Consider the following 19975-nt stretch of genomic DNA (forward strand, 5'->3'; position numbering starts at 1 on the left):
ATAGGAGAACAGGGTTGAAGATGGGGTTCCTTGTGACAACTTGTTTCGTATTTAACCAGAAGAGGAGGAAAAGGTGCCCATGAAGGTGAATGTGAAGGAACTTAGGGATGTAGGAGAAAATTCAGGAGGACAAGAAAAACTCTGGACACTTAGAAGTCCAGCAATTCTCATTGTTTTCAGCTGTGACATTTACAATTACACTAAGAAGGGGAGAGAGAAATTAAAACAACTAACAAAGTCTGTTGACTATAAAATATATCCTGCTAGGCCTGTGGAAGTGTGTTGTACAAGTAATGACATTCCCTCTTTGGACTGTGGCAGAAGTTTGTAAACTCTTGAGTAGTCAGTAGTGCCAGATAACTTAGAGAGGTCAAGCAAAATTACAAATACGAAGTATTCACTGGATTTGCACATTAAAAGGTCAGAAGTAACTTAAGCTAACAGTTTTAATGGAATGTTCAGGTGGAAGTAAAATTGGAGACGTATTGTTATCTGAATTTTTTATATCCTTTAATTTTATTTTTTCAAATAGACTAAGGTTTTTAAAAAATACTATATTCATTATATTGATTATATTATACAGTTGTCTCAATTTTTCCCCCTTTGTCCGCCTCTGCCTGGTACCCCCCGTTCCCTCCAGCAAACCCTCCCCATAGTTCATGTCCATGGATTGTGCATATAAATTCTTCAGCTTCTCCATTTCCTATACTATTCTTAACATCTCCCTGTCTATTTTGTGCCTACCATTTATGTTTCTTAATGTCTGTACCTTTTCTCCTGTTCTCCTCCTTCCCCCTCCCAGCTGATAATCCTCCCAGTGATCTCCATATCTATGATTCTGTTACTTTTTGGTGTTTGTTTAGTTAGTTTCAGTTGTTGATAGTTGAGTTTATTGTTACTTTACTGTTTATAGTTTTGACCTTTTTCTTAAATAAATTCTTTTTAACATTTCATGTAATAATGACATGGTGATGATGAACCCCTTTAGCTTTACCTTGACTGGGAAGTGCTTTATCAGTCCTTCCATTCTAAATGATAGCTTTGCTGGATAGAGTAATCTAGGTTGTAGGTCCTTGCTTTTCATCACTTTGAATACTTCTTCCCAGCCTCTTCTTGCCTGCAAAGTTTCTTCTGAGAAGTCAGCTGATAGTCTTATGGAAACTCCTTTGTAGGTAACTCTGCTTTTCTCTTACTGCTTTAAGATTTTTTTAAGATTTTTTTAAGATTCTCTCTTTATCTTTAACCTTTGGCATTGTAATTATGATTTGTCTTGGTGTGATCCTCTAGGTCCAACTTGTCTGGGACTCTGCTCCCTGGAATTCTGTCTATTTCCTTTGCCAAATTAGGAAACTTTTCTTTCATTATTTTTTCAAATGCGTTTTCAATTTCTTGCTCCTCCTCTTCTTCTGGCATCTCTATGATTTGGATATTGGTACATTTGGAGATGTCCCAGAGGCTCCTTATACTATCCTCATTTTTTAAAATTCTTTTTTCTTTTTGTTGTTCTGGTTGAATGTTTATATCTTATGTTCCAAATCATTGATTTGAATCCCTGCTTCCTCTCCTTCACTACTGGTTCCCTGTAGATTTTTCTTTATTTCACTTAGTGTAACCTTCGTTTCTTCCTTTATATTATTGCTGTACTCAGTGAGTTCTTTGAGCATCCTGATTACCAGTGTTTTGAACTCAGCATCTGATAAGTTGGCTATCTACATTTTGTTTAGTTCTTTTTCTGGGGTTTTTTTCTGTTCTTTTCTTTGGGCTATATCTCTGTCTCCTCTATTTGGCAGCCTCCCTGTGTTTGTTTCTGTGTATTAGGTAGAGCTCCTTTGACTCCCTCTTTTAGTAGCATGGTCTATTGTGGAAAAGCACCTGTAAATTGTGTGGGGCAGAGCCTTAGGTAATCACCAGGGTGGGGCAACCCACCACCTTGTGGCTCTGTTTGTAGGGAGGGCCTGGGGAGGGGACAGTGCCGCTGCCTGGCTTCTGGAGGTTTGATGGATACTCGCCCTGTTTCTAGTCACTTCACTCACTCCCTGTATGCGGCTGGCACCCTTCTAGTTGTTTCCCTGGTGCTGAATCCTAGTGTGGGTGGGTTTGTATATGTTCTAAGACTGTGCGGGCACTTTAAGTGGAATTTCCTGAAAATCCAGCAGTTTCTTCCAATGCTCCAACTCCTACTGGTTTTTAGAGCTAGAAGTTACGGGGATTTATCTTCCTGGTGCTGGAACTCTGGGCTCTGTGGCCTGGACTGGGGCTGTGATAGCTCGCTGCCAAGGTATCCCTTCCTATTTTTATCAACCATTGTGAACGTGGGACTGCCCATTCTGCCACCACGGCTGCCTCTCCACGCACATCACTTCTTGACTTTCTGGGTACCTCCGCGTATCTGTCCCTCCTACCTGCCTGGATAAATGTGGATTCCTTAAGTCCTTGGTTGTTGGACCTCATACAGTTCAATTTTCTAGAGTTCTGGGTGTTACTTGTTTTTGAGGTTTAGGTGTAATTCTTCCTGTGGTTGCCAGAGGAGGCAAAGTGTGTCTGCCTATGCCTCCATCCTGACCAGATTGTAAGGTTTTGAATATCAGATCTATATCATGCAGTTCTTTCCTCGTACCATTTCAGTAAGGCATACTGGGCCTCTAATAAGTATCACTGAGTAATACTTACGTGGTACTATAAGTCTGTTATATACATTATTTACATTATTTGGCACAGGTCTTGGGGTCGTAATACTGTTGGGGCTGCAGGAACCAAGAAAAGCTTCTTTGCCTAGAAGCAAAGATGATGTCTGTATAAAGTACTATGTTATGAAGTAGATCTGTAGAATAAGTAGCTTCTGTATATTATTTAATGGCAAGTCATAGAAACAGTCTCTCCAAAGATGGCTGTCCTGATCTCCAGCTAAGCAGTGTTTCTAAGGTATTAATTTTATATTCTAGTTGAAGACTGGGATAGTTTCCAGGCTATTTTGGATCATACCTACAAGATGCACGTCAAATCAGAGCCCAGCCTGCATCCTGTCCTCATGTCAGAAGCACCGGTAAGAACAAAACTTTCTAATTTTTTTCTCTTTTTTCCCACCTTCATTTGAAAAACGTTTTTTCTTTAAAGAGGCATAGAAATTTATATTTTGATGTTTGAAAACTAGGGGAAGGGGCACTAATTTTTAAATAATATAACTTTTATTTTATTTCAATAAATAAAATATTCGAAGAATAATATCAAAGCACCAAAATGGGTTCTGATGGTTATTTATCTATTGTTTTTCCAGGGATTTACTTAACACTAGAATCCTTGGGCCGCTTCCCATTTTGGCTTATGACTTGACCCTTCTGCCACAAGTGCAGGACACATCTGCCTTTATACTCAGGTCTCCAGGAGAGAAGTCAGATGTTGAACGAAGGCTGCAAATTGCTAGACTGAAGTCTCTTGTGAAATACCTAAATTATCAATACAGTGTTATTGCAGTTAACTTCTGGTTTCTTTTATGAGTAGCAGCTATAAGGGGGAGAATTCGGTAGTTTAAAACTCATACTTAGCATTTGATCACTAGATTCACTCTTAAGATTTTTTTTTAAGAGGGTTTCATTTGTCATTCTTTAATGGAACTTGGGAAGTTCAGCTGTGTTTAGCATTTTTTGACATATCCTACTTTTTTTAATGTTTTATTATTTACGCTATTACAGTTGTCACATTTTTTCCCCTTTGCACCCCTCTACCAAGCCACCCCCCACTTCCATAGTCAGCCCCAACATCATCGTCCATGTCCATGGGTCCTTCATGTATATTCTTTCTCTAATCCCTTCACCTTATTTCAGTCAGTCCTCACCTCCCCCCTACCCTCTTACAGCTGTCAGTCTATTCCATGATGCTCTTAAGATTTAATAATATATTATAGAATCTTAATTTTTCTTAATTCTCTAGAATTTATAGCAGCAATTTTACATACTAAACAATAACAATTTTAATTTGTATTTAATTTATTAAACCTATGTACAAATAAATAGAAATGTATTAAATATAATAAAACTGTTAAGATTGTGATAGTATTTTATTCTGTTTTTAATGTTTTACATATTTGTTAATATAGTGCTGCAATGAACCTTGAGATAAATCAGCATTTTAGTTTTAAACAACACATGATTTGCTTTTTTTTTCTTATCCAGTGGAACACTAGAGCCAAGAGAGAGAAACTGACAGAACTGATGTTTGAACACTACAACATCCCTGCGTTCTTCCTCTGCAAAACTGCAGTTTTGACTGCGTATCCTTGAAAGAGTAATGCTTAGCTTTTCTCTAAAAGGTAGTGCGGTGCTCCTGAGGGTGATGCCCCAGAAGGAAGACGTGAGCTAATTCTTGCTTGTTCCAAACTCTGGGGTGTTTTCTCTTGCTTCTTAGCCATCCATCTTTTAGTATTTATTATTGGAACTGATATACCAGAAAATATGAGAGGGGGAAGGGAAAGATGCACTGAAATCCTGCTTGTTAACAAGGTTTTTAAGAATTTTGTGTTTTGAAGGAGAACGTGCAGAGGGCAGTGTTGTAGCCAATGGGCGAATATAGTTCGAAGACTGCCATTTACTCCCTCCCTCCCACGCCATAGAAAAGTAGAAATTGGCTATAACTTCACTTAAGACTTAATCACCAGATAGTTATTGCAAGCGTATTAAGGGACAGATACAGAAATATGCCCTCACCTCAAAAATTTGTAATGTAATATTCTCGTTAGAAGCCAAGTAACAGATTTAAATAGTAGTTCAAAATACCCTTGGCAAAAGTCACAAAGAAGTACATGATTAATTTGAAATTTTTATACAGTAATTGTGGTAGTTCAGCAGAGTAGTGTAGTAGCCTGACAACCTTTTATATTTTAAAAAATAGTTGTGTGAAATGGGAGAAAGAGCCCTATATTTAGAGTTCAAGGTGCAGTGCTTAATTTGTGTGATCTTGAATTAGGCATTTAAAACCTAAACTTCACTTTTACTCACTTATCTTGTGTATCTTCCTCGATTGCTATAGTCTACAAGTAAATTTTATGTGAACATGAGAATCATGGTAACTAATCTCATATTTGTCTGTAGTGCCATGTCTTGGAAATGACTTTAGCAAAAGTGTTGAAATAAATAGTAAAGCATTTGTGTTGGTGATAGTTGAAGATTTATGTTATACTTAGAAGGAGTTGTAAATAGGTTTAGGTCTGAGTGTAGATATAAAAAATATTAGACATAAAAAAATGTGAACTTTAGAAAACCATTGAAGGTTTTGGAGTAGAGGATTGAGAGCACTGGCAGACTCATTGTATATGTTATTTCACTTAATTTTTATGTTTAGCATATTAGAAAATGAAGTCTACATAAGCAAATTGGTTCAAATCCATAATTTAAAGATGGCTGTCTCCAGTTTGAACATAAGTCTTTGGCTGCATATTTATAAGGAAGTGTAAACAGAATTAGCGTTGTTTTATTTTTTAACCTTTTATTTTAGGAAATTTCTAACACAAACAAAAGAAACTAGAATATTGAACCTCCATAGTAAGCTCATCACCCAGGTTCCATAATTTTCAACGCATAGCCAAGTTGCACTAGCACTAACCCTACTTTCTCCCTCCCACAATGATTTTGAAGTTAATCCTAGACATTATATAATTTTTATTTATAGAAACTTCAGCATGTATATATCTGTAAAGGATTTTACAATGTTCTCTAAAAATGACAACAAAAAAAGATATAACCACAATTTTTAAAAAGATTTTTATGATTTATTTATTTTTAGAGAGAGGGGAAGGGAGGGAGAAAGAGGGAGAGAACCATTTACGCGAGAAAGAAAGATCAATCAGTTGCCCCTTGTGCACCCAGCCAGGTACCAAACCCACAACCCAGGCAGGTGCCCATGGCATTGTAGGACCACCAGCAACCAACTGAGCCACACCAGTCAGGGCCGCCATCCTCTTTCTGATTATAGAAACCTTCCATTTTGTACTGTTCATCAGAGCATCCTTCTAGTTGCTACATGGGATGCTGTCCGGTCCTGAATCATTTAATAATGCCAATTAGATCTTCAAATTTACTCAGTTGAATTTTGTTCTTTTTAAAAAATTTTTGATTTACTGATAGGGAGAGAGATTGCTTTGTTGTTCCACTTATATATGTATTCATTGGTTGATTCTTGTATTTGCCCTGATCAGCGATTGAATCTGTAACCTTGGCATATTAGGATGATGCTCTAAGCAACTAAGCTACCCAGCCAGGGCTGAACTTTGTGCTTTTAACAGATGTATCCAGATCCATTATAGGGTTTAAAATTTTCTGTGCAAAGCTGTTGGGAATGTGGAAAAAAGCATAAACCTAGGAATTAAGTAGTCCTGGATTTGAAACTACATTTTATGGAATGGAAAGTGGATTACTATAAAGCTCAGTGGGAGGATTAAATCATGTATGTATGTAAATTTCCCAGCATACATAATAGAAGATAAACATTAATTCCATTTTTTTTATAATTTAATTTTAGGAAAATATTGCCTTAAAAATAGTATGTTTCTTTTGTTCATACGGTAAGAATTAATGTAGCATTGCCTCTTGCATGTACTCCAACCAGGGACTGGGCCTACAACCCAGGCATGTGCTGTGACAGGGAATTGAACCAGTAACCTTTCGCTTTGCGTGAAAACATACAACCAACAGAGCCACACCAGTCAGGGCTATTTTCTTATTTTAAAAAAGTTTAGTATATTTCAATCAGAACCCAAACAACAGGGGTCATACATTGTATTTATTCAGTATCTCTTAGGTATCTTTATTTAAAAAAATTTTTTTTCTTTTATTGTTTCCAGATAGAGGGAAAGGGAGGGAGAAAGGGAGAAAAACATTAATGTGAGAGAAATATCATTGGTTGCCTCTTCCGTGTGCCCTAACTGGGGCCTAAACCTGCAACCAAGGCATGTGCCCTGACCTGGAATCCAGCCTTTGAGCTTTCTGTTTAAGGGATGATGCCCAACCAACTGAGCCACACAAGGCAGGGCTTAGGTCTTTTTAAATGTGTAGATTCCACTCCCCCTCCTATCCCTCTTTTCTTTTCATTTTGAAATTTCTTTGTTCAGGGAAGTAGGTTGTTCCGTAGAATTTTCCACATTTGTGAATTTTCCTGACTAGTGTCATTTCTAGCCCAGCATTTCTTGAAATTTTTATATGTGGAACTTTTATATATCAGCATTGTATATGGCAGTATTTACCATATTAGAAATTAAAACAGAAACTTTAAAATCATATTTGCTTAGTATTATATAAGTAAATTAATATGTATTAAATATATTTTAATATAAATAAAATAGTTTAATGAAAAATACTTTTTTTAAACCAAAAATATTAATGAGAACAGTATTACATTTTTCAGATTTCTTTAATGTTGGACTTAATAGCAGAAATTGGAGTGTCCTATCTGGCTTTTGCATTCAGTCCGTTGTATACCACAATGACATACTCTCTGGAATACTCCTGTATACACTTATGAGAGAATGATAGTGAAAAAGACAAACAACATCTTAATGTTATTCTAAAATTGTTTTGACTTCAAATATTATAGCCTCAGGATTCCTTTACACTGAAATTTACCAAAAACTTCAAAGAGTTTATTTATGTGGGTTATATCTATCAATATTATTGTTTGACAAATTAAAACTTTAACATTTCCTTATTGGTTCATTTTAAAATAACAAAACAGACTTATTAACATAAATAACATTTTTATGAAAACAATAACTTCCTCAAACAAAAATATTAATGAGAAGAGTAGCATTGTTCTATCTTACTTAATTGGTGATAGCAGGGTTCTCATATCTGGCAGCCACAGGCTCTGTCCTCTTGTCATCTCTTAAGCTAGTCAGGAAGGCTTATTTTCTGCTTCCTAAGCTACATACTGTTGGAGAATGCATTTAGTTTAAAATGTAGCAGAATCACAGAACTCATAGGTATAGATCTGTTTTTTAAAAGTGGATTACTCCCTGTTCCCTGTTCCCATTTTTGTTGAGTCCCCTTAAGTCCTGTACTTGCATAGTTTAATAGTCAGCCAGAAAGATTTCGGTAGATATACTCAGATTTTGGGTTTCACCTTTTTCTGTAGTTCTCTAGATTTCAAGGGTTGTGCCTTCACCCTTTTTTTCCTGCCACTGCTTTGCTAATGCACAGCCATGGAACTGGGAAGCACTTTTAGGCAGGGGAGTTGCACACTTGTGATTTTTTACTTCTTTGAGTTACAGCTTTATGAGAATAAATATTGGCTGAAATTTGACTGCTTTTGAACTGTTTTCAGCATCTTAAAGTGTTCATTTAAAATAATTTGTCCAGCCCTGACCGGTATGGCTCATATCCCACAAAGCGAAAAATCACAGGTTCAATTCCCGAACAGAGTACATGCCTGGGTTACAGGTTCAGTCCCCAGTCAGTGTGCATATTGAAGGCAACCAATCGGTCTTTCTCGCATCATTGTTTCTTCCCCCCTTTTTCTCCCTATGTTCCTCTCCCACTAAAATAAATAAATAAATAATTTGTCCAGCCCTGACTTGGTAGCTCAGTTGGGTGGAGCGTCTTCCCATACACCAAAAGGTTGAGGGTTTGATCCCCAGCCACAGCACATAACCTAGGTGGCAGGTTCAGTCCTTGGTCAAAGTTATGTGCCGGAGGCAACTGATCAATGTTCTTTCCCACATCAATGTTTCTCTCTCTTGCTCCCTTTCTTTCTAAAATCAGTAAACATATCCTCAGATGAGGATTAAAAAAAATGAAATAAATAAAATAATGTGTCCAGATTTTATAATTGCCATCTATAGGAAGGTCCAGAAACCTTTATGCCACTTTGTAGATGGTGTTACTGAATCAATTAGTATTAATAGTGATAAATTTAGTGTTTATACAATTGACCAGAGGTCAACAGGGTACCAGTAATGGCAAACATAAATCACTCTCCTATCTTTCTGGCCATTTTTTCTCGAACATCTTTTCTCTCATCATCCCTACCCATTGCTTAGTTTCCTGCCCTTAGGCCGTAATCTCTCTACCCACTCTTTCTGGCTTAATTTACCCATTTCCTTGACTTGAGTGAAAATTCCATTCAGTGAAAAATTCCATTCCATATCTGTATCCCAGATCTTTCTTGTGAGTTCCCAGCTACCCACTAGAACATTTTCTGTTAGTAATCTCTTTGGGCACTTTAAACTCATGTTGTCCAAAACTGACTATCTTCTTTTCCCATCTCCTTCTGTGTGTTATCATATTTCTACTTGCCCAGACCAGAAATCTTTCTCTTTAACCTTTATCAGTCATCAGGACCTATGTATTTTTTTCCCCAACCATCTCTCAATTCCATTTATTTCTCTCTCTTCACTACCCTTACATTAGGTTTACTGCAACCCTTTCTCTTATCTTGCCCATTCTTCATACTGCAGCTCTAATAATCTTGTTAATTTCCAGTCAGCTTTAAGCCAGAATCATCTTCCTCATTCTTTTCATTTTTTTTCCAGGCTGTAGTAAATTCTTGGATTTCCCAGGGATTGGTCAGGTGGTCTCTCTTTAATACCCCCTAGGTGAGCATCCTGAGCTGTCCTTTTTACAGCTTCACCTACTGATTTCTACTTCACTAAACAGGATATACCTCAGGGCAGAGACAGTTGGTTCATTTTTGTGTTTCTTCCGTGCTTAAGGAATGCCAGTACTGCCTGTTGTCATTTGTTTTTAAGCCAAGGTCATTATTTGATACCAATTTTAAGCCCTAGATTTACTTTCACACATTTCAAGCCATAATGCCTGTGTTTACAAATGTCTTAATAAAACCTTCCCTTTGTAATAAACATTATTTTTAGGAGACTTAATTCTTACTTTTCCTTAATGCTTTAAACTAGATTTGCTAATGGGCGTTCTACTGGGCTTATTTTGGACAGTGGAGCCACTCATACCACTGCAATTCCAGTGCACGACGGCTATGTCCTTCAGCAAGGTGAATAAACGTATTCAACCAGCCTGTTCCGAGACAGTGTCAGCTGTCAGGAAGACACGGATAATGAGACTGGACTGTCAAAACAGCAAGTTCCAAAAAAATGTCTTTTCTAAAGAGATTTTTTTAAAAATTTGGTGTATAATGTAGATTTAAAACTGATGCATAGCTTCATGCATGCTCTGTTAGTTCTCCTTAAAAAGAACTGCTGCCATAGAAATCCACAGAGGACATTTGTCCCCAGGAGTTTGGACTTAATGATATCTTAGCCCTGTTTACTCTGTTTCATAGGTATCGTGAAATCCCCTCTTGCTGGAGACTTTATTACTATGCAATGCAGAGAGCTCTTCCAGGAAATGAATATAGAACTGATTCCTCCATATATGATTGCATCAAAAGTAAGTGATGACTACTGAATTTTTTGTTATATTTTTATTTTAAAAAATTTTAATTGTACTTTTCCTCAGTTTTCTTTTTGGATTTACCTTCACCTCTTCACCTCATGTTGTGAGCTCTGTTAAGCTAGCCCGTGCTCTTGGTACACAGGAACCTGTGCGTGAAGGCTCTCCAGCGAACTGGAAAAAAAAAGAGAAGTTGCCGCAGGTTACAAGGTCTTGGCACAATTACATGTGTAATGTAAGTAACCGTTATCTTTTTTTTTTTTTAATCTCAGTATATGTTCACTGATTTTAGAGAAAGAGGAAGAGAGAGAGAGAAAGAGAAACAAGAACATCCATGTGAGAGGGAAACATCGATTGGTTACCTTGGGTAGTGCCCTATCCAGTGATTAAACCAGCAACCTTTTGGTGTATGGGACAATGCTCCAACCAACTGAGCCACCTGGCCAGGGCACCTTTATTCTCTTTGTGAAAGAGTTATAGGCCTTAAGTTTATGAATACAACCTAAGCACTATTTTCAATCTTTACATTTTAAATGGTATTTTACAAACAGAATTAAAGCTTTTTTGGGGATGGTGTTGCTTTTCATACTTACCAAACAGATATATCAACAAACTATTATATATTCATTTGGATTACTGTAGTTAGACTTGGAAGGAAGTTTGGTTTGGGGATAAAAACAAGCATTATGTTATTATGGACATTGTTGTTGTTGTTGGAGAGAATGGTTTTTGTCTACGGCAGTCTCCTGGTATGTCTCAGTTATATTCTCTGTTGTAACATCAATCAGCCATATTAAAACATCTATTACTGTTCATGTAAAGAAGCTGAGAGATTCTCTTTTTTAAAAATTCATTTCTGAATATAGGACTTTCTGACAGGGAGAGAGGTTAGTAAAATAACCTCTCATAGCACAGATATGCACTAATTTCTCATGATAAAAGGATATGAAAGTCATAATTCACATAGCAAGGATATAGCCTATCTGACTTATTTTGTACCTAAAAATAAAGGTTTTCTAGGTGTTCAATACAAGGAAAAATTGTGAAAGGGCTTACCAGTTTTCACTAAATATTAGACAAGATTTATGCTTTGCAGGCCAGACATCATGTGTATTTCAGAGCAAATTTAAATTGTTTTACAGTAATGCAGTCATTAAAATTTACATCAGATGCAGTGTATATGCATATATATATATATATTTAGCTAATGAAATCTTGCTTCTAAGTCTGAGCATACTTTTATGGTACAAAATGTTTTGAAACTGGTCTTGTTATGCAGGACTGTGGCATAAGGGTTCCTGGTTGTTTTTATCTCATCATTGTTCCATAATTGTGGTGGTTTAAATGTTCTGCATTTTAGCTTCTAATTCAGATGCTTATAATTGGGTTTCTTTGATACTCAAGAGTCCTTGGTGGATAGATTTATACCCTTCAAAGTACTTACCCACCCAGGGTGAGTACTTAAGAAAAGTATTTTAGAGATGATGCTACAAAGGTATAGATTACAAGGGTAAATCTCAATAACCTTGCTTCTTAAACTTTCTTGTTTTCATCCGTAGTGTGTTATCCAGGATTTTCAAGCTTCAGTACTTCAAGTATCAGATTCAACTTACGATGAACAGTATGTTTTCTTACTTTGTTTACAAGACATGATTGAATAGCTCATAAAAGCCTTCATACCAGTCTTTTAGAAAACTGTACTTCCTAAATGAGGACAGGAATTGGTTTGTGTAGGTAAAAAGGAATCATAGACTATGCTTAACTGGTCAAAAGGTAAAAAGTTATGTTAAGCAATATGGAATAACATTTTAAAAGAAAACAGTTATTCTCACTCTGCTTTCATGTAAGTTGATTCCTTAGTAGTTTATCATTTTTTAAGAGGATTGTTTTTGTCTTTTTTTAAAAAATTTTTTATTGTTCAATTGCAGTTGTCCCCATTTTTCCCCCATTACCCCCACTGGCCCTGCCCACCCCTCCACCCCAACCCCACATTAGAACCTCACTGCCCTCCCCCTGCCTTGTCCTTGTCCATGAGTCCTTTATACTTATTCTTTGACTTAACCCCTCCCCTTCTTTCTCTGTTATCCCTCTCCACCCCCTCCTCTGGTAATTGTCACTTTGTTCTTTTTTATTCTTTTAGAAAAAAATTTTTAAATATTTTATTTATTTATTTTTAGAGTGAGGGAAAGGGAGGGAGAAAGAGAGGGAGAGAAACATCCATGTTTCATTGCCTCTTGCACACCCTCTACTGGGGACCTGGCCCACAACCCAGGCATGTGTCCTGATGGGGAATCGACCCAACGACCCTTTGGTTCACAGGCAGGTACTCGGTCCACTCACCCCACCAGCCAGGGCTCAGTTTGTTCTTTATTTCCACGACCCTGGTTCCACTTATATGTGGAACCTATTCCTTACCTTATATATAGGTGAGATTATATGGTATTAGTATTTCATGTTTTGGTCTTTTGTTTAATAAAGTTTAATGTTTTCAGAGTAGCCGCACAGATGCCCACTGTTCATTATGAATTCCCCAATGGCTACAACTGTGATTTTGGAGCTGAACGGTTAAAGATTCCAGAAGGATTATTTGACCCTTCCAATGTAAAGGTATGAAAGTTTATTTCATAAAGTAACCCACTTTTCCTATATATCTAGAGATCTTGTGTAAATATTGAACGTATGAAATAGTAAAATTTTTTAGATGCTTTACTGTGTGAGGTTCTCTGTGTCACTACTGATTTTGCTTTGTTGTAGGGATTATCAGGAAACACAATGCTGGGAGTCAGTCACGTTGTCACTACAAGTGTTGGAATGTGCGATATTGATATCAGACCAGTAAGTGCCAGTCTCCTGTTCGTTACTTGAAGGGCACCGAGATACCCCCAGATCATTATTTAAGGTGGCATCTTCGGCCATGGACTTTGGAGTCCATTTTATAACAGAAGGTGTAAAAATACAAAGTACTAGAAAAGGAAAAATGTAGAACTCCAGAGCTGTGGTGTCCAGCGTGGTACCTACCAGCCATATGCAGCGATCTAAATAAAAAAATAAGAATTTCCAAGTCCACGGAATTTAGTTGTCCTAGCCACATTATAAAGGTAGCGCGTAGCCACTGCAGGACAGTGCGGATACACAGCATTCCCACCATCATGCAGTTCTTGTGGACAGTGCTGTTCTAGAGAGTTCATAAAATGTGACAAACCAAAATATATATTATTGGTGATTTTTCTTGTGTGCAGGACAGTTATCGTTTTGTTTTTAAATAAGGTGTGGTTTAAATTATGTAATTTCTATAAGGAGTATAGTTTAAATAATTTCCTTCAGAATTTTCTGCTTTTCCACGTTTAAACACTAACTCCATATTCTAATACCATAGTGATTATTAGATTGATCATTTCAAAGTAGAACACTGGTTTTAGTTTGAAGCCAATATAGTGCCTCGATTTTCTTTGAGTTAATTCTGTTGCCTAAAGCAAATGCCAAGGGTGGATTTAAAGACCGTGTTGTTAAAAAAAGGACTTTGGGTGCTATAAAAAAATGTCCTTTATTTCAGCTAGTCACCTAGCGGGCACGCGCTGTTTCTAGAAAGTAGGGGTAAAAAGCGTGGACTTTCTTAGTGCAAAGTCAAGGCCACTTTTGGGGAAAGGCAATAGAAGTACATTTACTGTAAGAGTGTGATAGCTTTCTCTTTTTAGTGAAACTTCTTTTAACTAATGTTGATTGCAGAGGAGACTCTTTGGTATTCCATTTTCTTTCAAAAGCGAGATGATTTAGGCATTTGGAATAAATTTTTGTAATATGAACTTAGCAGCTAAAAAAGCAGGCTGACATTTAACTTTCTGATACATCCTTGCAGATTAGAGGTAAATGTACTCCCTGTAAGTAAGAATTTATTTTTGTTTGGAGAGGCCTGAGCATGTGGGTGTTGTAAAAGTTCACCATGTGGTTCTGATGCACACCCATGCAAGAGAAAGACAGCAGTAATTTTCCGGGGAATACTGTCAGGCTGTGCGTTGTCCATCACAATCACTGAAGAATCACATTGTCTAATTTTAAATACCGGAACTTCTAGGGGAGCATTTTAAGATAACGGCATTATACAACACACCTCTTACTAAGGATTGGCAGCTATGTGCCAAAAAATTGTGGTTGATTTTAGAATAATTGCTTTTAAGTTCATGGTCCTTAAACTTTAATGCATATTACAGTCAGCTGGAGAATTGTAAACAGCTACCTCAAAACCCCATCCCCAGAGGTTTTATTTAACCGCCCCAGTCGCTGGAGGTTTAAAATCTGACTAAATGAGTGGAATGTGCAGCCAGTAGTGGGAACCACTGGAGCAAGCTAGTCAGTCTGCATGGAAGTGTGCTGGAATTTAAAGAGAAAGGGAAATTGTGGTGGCAGACATGGTTTATTTGTAGTTGCGTGTAACACCTGTTGGCAACTTTTGGAACTGATCTGCTTCTGTTTGTATCCTAGGGTCTCTACGGCAGCGTGATCGTGGCAGGAGGGAACACGCTAATACAGAGCTTTACGGACAGGCTGAACAGAGAACTGTCTCAGAAAACTCCCCCAGTAAGTTTTGCCTGTTCTTGAGTCGTGTTCTTCAGTGCCGGGTATCCTCGCCACCGGTGTAATTTTATACATAAGGTTTGTTTTTCAATAAATTGATGCTATTGTGTGTGCGCCTGGAACAGTATTACTCCAATAAAGGTAACCTCCATTATTAACCAAGTTTTCCTAGATGACATGCACTATTTGAATCTCATTTTATTCATTGATTCTAAACTTAAGTGCCTATAGTGTGCCAGGCACTGCGCATGTAAACTGTAGTCCCTGCCCACCAAGTGCTCAGTCTGTCAGAATGAATAGACATGGTAGAATTGAGGACTGTGATGAGCTCAGTGGTTCAGTGCCTTATGAGCCACGCGCTCTTGGGAACACTGAGGAGCCAGCACTGAACTCCCTAGGAGTGTCAGAGGAAAGCCTGGGGAAGCAGCTTTTGAATGGGAGTTAAGTGACTGGTAATTTACGAAGGGACAGCTAGGCGGAGGGAAAACCATGCGCCCAGGAAGAAGGGAAGATGATCTATTCCAGTATCTCAAAGTAGTTGGCTTGCCTTCCGTGCAGAGGTGGGGAGAGCGATGTGACTGGTTAGGTGGATGGTGTATTAGTTCCTCGGTCTGCCGTAGCAAAGTACCACCAGGTGGGTGGCTTAAAACAACAGTAATGTGTTCTTAGTTCTGGAAGCTAGAAGTCTGACATTTCATACTAGCAGAGCCACGCTTTCTCTGAAAACTACAGAAAAGACTCCTTCCTTCCCTCTTCCTAGCACCGAGGGTTTGTCACTGATCCTTGGTGTTTCCTGGATTGCAGCTACACTTCAGTCTCCATCTCGGATGTCACACAGGGTTCCCCCGCTTGTGGGTCTGTTTTTTCTTACCGGATTAAGGGTGCATTTTCCTCCAGTATGACTGCATCTTAATTATTCTTAATTACATCTGCGAAGACACTATACCTAAATTAGATCTCATTCACTGGTACCAAGTATTAGAGCTTCAATATATCTCTTTCAGGGGACACAGTACAACTCACAGATATGTGCCATGTATGTTGCTTATTAATAGTAAATTTAAAGGATTATATTTGGCAGAGGACCAAAGAATTCTGGTGTTTGTTTTCAAAAGATCATGTGTGAATTGGGATAATTTTTTTAAAAATTTTTATTTATTTATTTTTAGATAGGGAATGGAGGGAAAAAGAGAGGGAGAGAAACAGCAACGTGTGGTTGCTCCTGTGCACCCTGCACTGGGGACCTGGCCCTGGCCTGCAATCCAGGCATGTGCCCTAGACTGAGAATCGAACTAGCAACCTTTTGGTTTGCAGGCTGACGCTCAGTCCACTGAGCCACATCAGCCAGGGCTGGGATAACTTTTAAAAGGATAGAAGAACCTGGTTTGGGGAGAGGGTTGTTTACATGCTACATTGATAACAGAGTAGTAGTCATAAAGCTTTAGATTTTAAAAGTTCAATCATGTAGTTTCTTGTAAGGCATTCTAAACTAATGTTATTTTTAAAAACTTGCTAGGCATTATGTAAGACCCTAACAGTATTGTTTATTTGATAGTTTTTTGGTTTCTCATATAAAGGAATGTTTTCCATATGCCATATTTTTGTAATTGTGTTAAATATTGATAATAGGCACAAGATTGACTCTTGCCTTACATTTACACAGTTCTTGGAGGTAGTCTTATCTGTAATATACCTTAATTATAGTGCTAATCATTAGATTTCTTAGAAAGTTCCAGAATAGTGAATATAGACATGGGCTGTTAATACCCATTAGATATTATCCTTTTCATTAGGCAATTAAAAGTTAATGAAATAACGGGAAAAATACCGTTGTAATAGATACCAACCAATTCCTTATCTACGAAAACCACGTTCATCCCTCCTGTTCCCACCACCTGTCCCCCAGTCATATGACAGAGTCCCCCCATGCCACACATTTATTTCACAGTGAAAAAAGACTCACGGGATGTGTTCATATTTAGAATAAAGGAAGTTTATATCAACATTTTGAGAACTGTCCCCAGAAGCAAATTCCTAGGTTGGGGTAAAACTTCGTTCAAGAAGTGAGAGGGATAGCACCAAGGCCAAAAACAGTGTGTATCAACAGAGTATGAGCTCAAAACAGACATTCTAATTAGGAAGGAAAGTAGTATGAATAAAAAACTTAACCTGAGATCTGATGTCTGCACTTTGTTTTCTAAGTGGGAAGTGGTAGATGATGTGGGGTGTGGACGGGTGAGCTATGATAGGAGGGATAGGATAGCATGAAGCCTAAAAAAGTAGTAGAGAGGAAATTGAGGACGACTGAAGGGGGCTGCGGGTTGGGATAATTGTTGGAAGAAACGAGGTAAGATAGGAAGCACAGCACCGTCCCTACAGTAAGCGTTCATTATGTTTGTGGTTGGCTGTAGGACATAGAAGGTAAATGCCATACTCTATACTGTGCAGTTTCCTAAGGTTTGTATATTTTCTTATTAAATTTTACACATTAAAAGCCATAGTTAAAGCACTTCAAAAAAACCTTTCTATGTGATACTTCAGTCTGTGCCTGCTATAAACCTAGCTTTTGCAAAATAATTATGTGTAATCAGTGTTTTAACCAGTCATTAAGAAGTCCTCAAAACGGAATTTCCTAGTGTGAGTTATCTGTTGTAATTGATCATACTAGTAATACTAATTGTTCCCTCTGGATTTTAGAGTATGCGGTTGAAATTGATTGCAAACAATACAACAGTAGAACGGAGGTTCAGTTCATGGATCGGTGGCTCCATTCTAGCTTCTCTGGTGAGTGGAGAAAGTACTTTGAAAAATAATTTGTAATTCTTATTGAATAATTTTTACCTAAATATACCACTGAAAATACATTTAGTAAAAAGACAAAAAATAATTCCAGCGCACCAGTTACCTTTGCATTGAATAGCTATCAAATGAGTGGAGGATCTAAAGTACCAGTTTTACATGTTCTAACATAACAAAATGCTTTGTTGTCTTACTAGTGGACATTTGTCAGCCTAACTTCAAGTTTCCACTCTCAGACAGGTGGGAATCTGTTACCTTATTCACGCCAGTTCAAATATGCTCATTGGCACTGTTTAGGGCTTAGGTGCAGCATATTTAAAATGAAATCATTCCTGCTCAGGTTCTGGATGCTCCCCGGTCTGTTGGTGAGGTAGAGGAAGTCAGGAATTGGTTCATAGGGCAGATACTTACACTACTCATTTTTAAGCAATTAAATATATGGAACTGTCCATGTATTTGTTTCCAATCTTTTACCAGATCATAGATATATTCATGTATGAATCCACTTGACTAGTTAATCATATGGAATGGGTTTCTTATCCTGCTTACATTTTTTATTATTAATATGGCCCAGGTTCCTTGCTCCTTTGGTCTCTTTTCTCTTTTCACTTTCTATGTTAATTTGGAAAAGTGGTTGTTACTATTGTTTGTGTCCTTGCAGAACTTTATCCTAGTTCTCATGAGCCCTTTGTTTTTTTTACATGATAACCATGTGCTTTATTAATTTGCATATTATCAAACCCAAAACAATGTCTAGAAAAGTTACTAGAATTTTAAGTTTGAGCCAGGTCTTAAAAATAAATAGAATCAATTGATAACTATGTGTCAACGGAATCCAGTAAACAGGGCAGATTTTAAACTACCATCCAAAATGTCAGGCATTAATAAACTACTAGAAATAAACCTATCCAAATATGTACCTAAGACCTCGGTGATTAAAGTAACACTTCATGAAGACTCTGTAAAAAACCAAATGTGGAAATAAATGATACACTTAGAATGCAAACCTCACTAATGTATAAAGATGTCAGTTGCCCCCCAAAACATTTATGGATTTAATGCAAGTCAAATTAATGACTGATGAGGCTGGCCTAGGTCCTTTGGAAGGATACACAGGCAGTACCACTAACGTAGGACATCCACCACAAACGGCAGTTCTGCTCCTAGACCTGAGAACCCACAGAAATGTCCCGTGTGCCCTAAATCACATGGCAGGGACATCAGAGCAGTACATTGCGTAGTGGCCACACAGTGAACACAGTAAACACAGTAAATGCCATCTATCCACGTCAGTAAATGCAGAGTAACCTGCTCAAGAACCACTGGTCACCACTGGCCATGCAAGCATAGGTGAACAGCGCTGACCAGACACCCTCGCCCTGCTCACCCTTGTAGTGCTGAGCGTATTCCAGGGGAGGCAGAAATGAGGAGAGAGGAATGGAGAACTATTTAGGGGGAGGGGGTTTAAGAGTTTTCAAAAAATTAGATATTTTTTGAAAATAAAGATATTAAAGTATTTTCTAATAAAAAAGGCACAATGATATAAATATTTTTTCTTTCCATTTTATAGGGCACCTTTCAACAGATGTGGATTTCCAAACAAGAATATGAAGAAGGAGGGAAGCAGTGTGTAGAAAGGAAATGCCCTTGAAAAGTGTTCCCACTGCTCCACCTTCCTGTCACCTTACGTTTCATAGCTTTAGTACACTCAGGAAAAGAATGACCATCTTTTGTAGAATGTTTATATATTTTTGCATTTTTCAATTTCCACTTAAATTTTTTAAGACTTTAACTGGCTGTATAAATTAAGTTGTGCTTTCCTTGAAATGTACTTATTCTTATTACAAGCATTTTATAATTTTGTATAAATGTCTATTTTCTCTAAATATTTTGCTTTCAGTCAAATGCTTTTGAATTCTGCTTAGTATATTAATTACCAATGGGTTGGTAGAACTGGTTTTTATTGACGAATAAAAATTATTGCCTATGCTTTTTACCTTAGGCTTGCAAATTTAAATAAAAATTATTAGTCATTCCAGAAATACATTTCTGGACTGTTGTGTTGACTTGTTACTTTAAGTACTTAATGTATTTATCAGTACTTTCAGTTAAAATACTCATTGTTTATTAACAGCAGTATCCACATTGCCTTAATATCCTATTAATAATAGTAGTTAAAATGTAACCGGAATTGCCTTTGCTGTAGACGTTGACATTAC

The 19975-nt window shown here is 37.4% G+C and overlaps 1 protein-coding gene across 1 annotated transcript in view; it reads left to right on the top strand.

Moving 5' to 3' along the window:
• ACTL6A (actin like 6A) overlaps positions 1-19901 on the top strand; it is a 29989-nt gene extending 10088 nt beyond the window's left edge. The window contains exons 4-14 of the mRNA XM_054580872.1: positions 2943-3043; positions 4170-4267; positions 9893-9987; positions 10276-10382; positions 10531-10620; positions 11945-12006; positions 12878-12992; positions 13140-13220; positions 14865-14960; positions 17655-17741; positions 19327-19901. Coding sequence (XP_054436847.1) covers positions 2943-3043; positions 4170-4267; positions 9893-9987; positions 10276-10382; positions 10531-10620; positions 11945-12006; positions 12878-12992; positions 13140-13220; positions 14865-14960; positions 17655-17741; positions 19327-19407 — 1013 coding nt within the window. The 3' untranslated portion in view covers positions 19408-19901. The remainder of the gene's footprint in view (positions 1-2942; positions 3044-4169; positions 4268-9892; positions 9988-10275; positions 10383-10530; positions 10621-11944; positions 12007-12877; positions 12993-13139; positions 13221-14864; positions 14961-17654; positions 17742-19326) is intronic.
• Positions 19902-19975: the final 74 nt, after the last annotated feature.

Source organism: Pteronotus mesoamericanus, unplaced genomic scaffold (genome assembly GCF_021234165.1).
Source record: "Pteronotus mesoamericanus isolate MK-2021 breed Mesoamerican mustached bat unplaced genomic scaffold, CSHL_Meso_final contig_116, whole genome shotgun sequence".
NCBI classification, from domain to species: domain Eukaryota; kingdom Metazoa; phylum Chordata; class Mammalia; order Chiroptera; family Mormoopidae; genus Pteronotus; species Pteronotus mesoamericanus.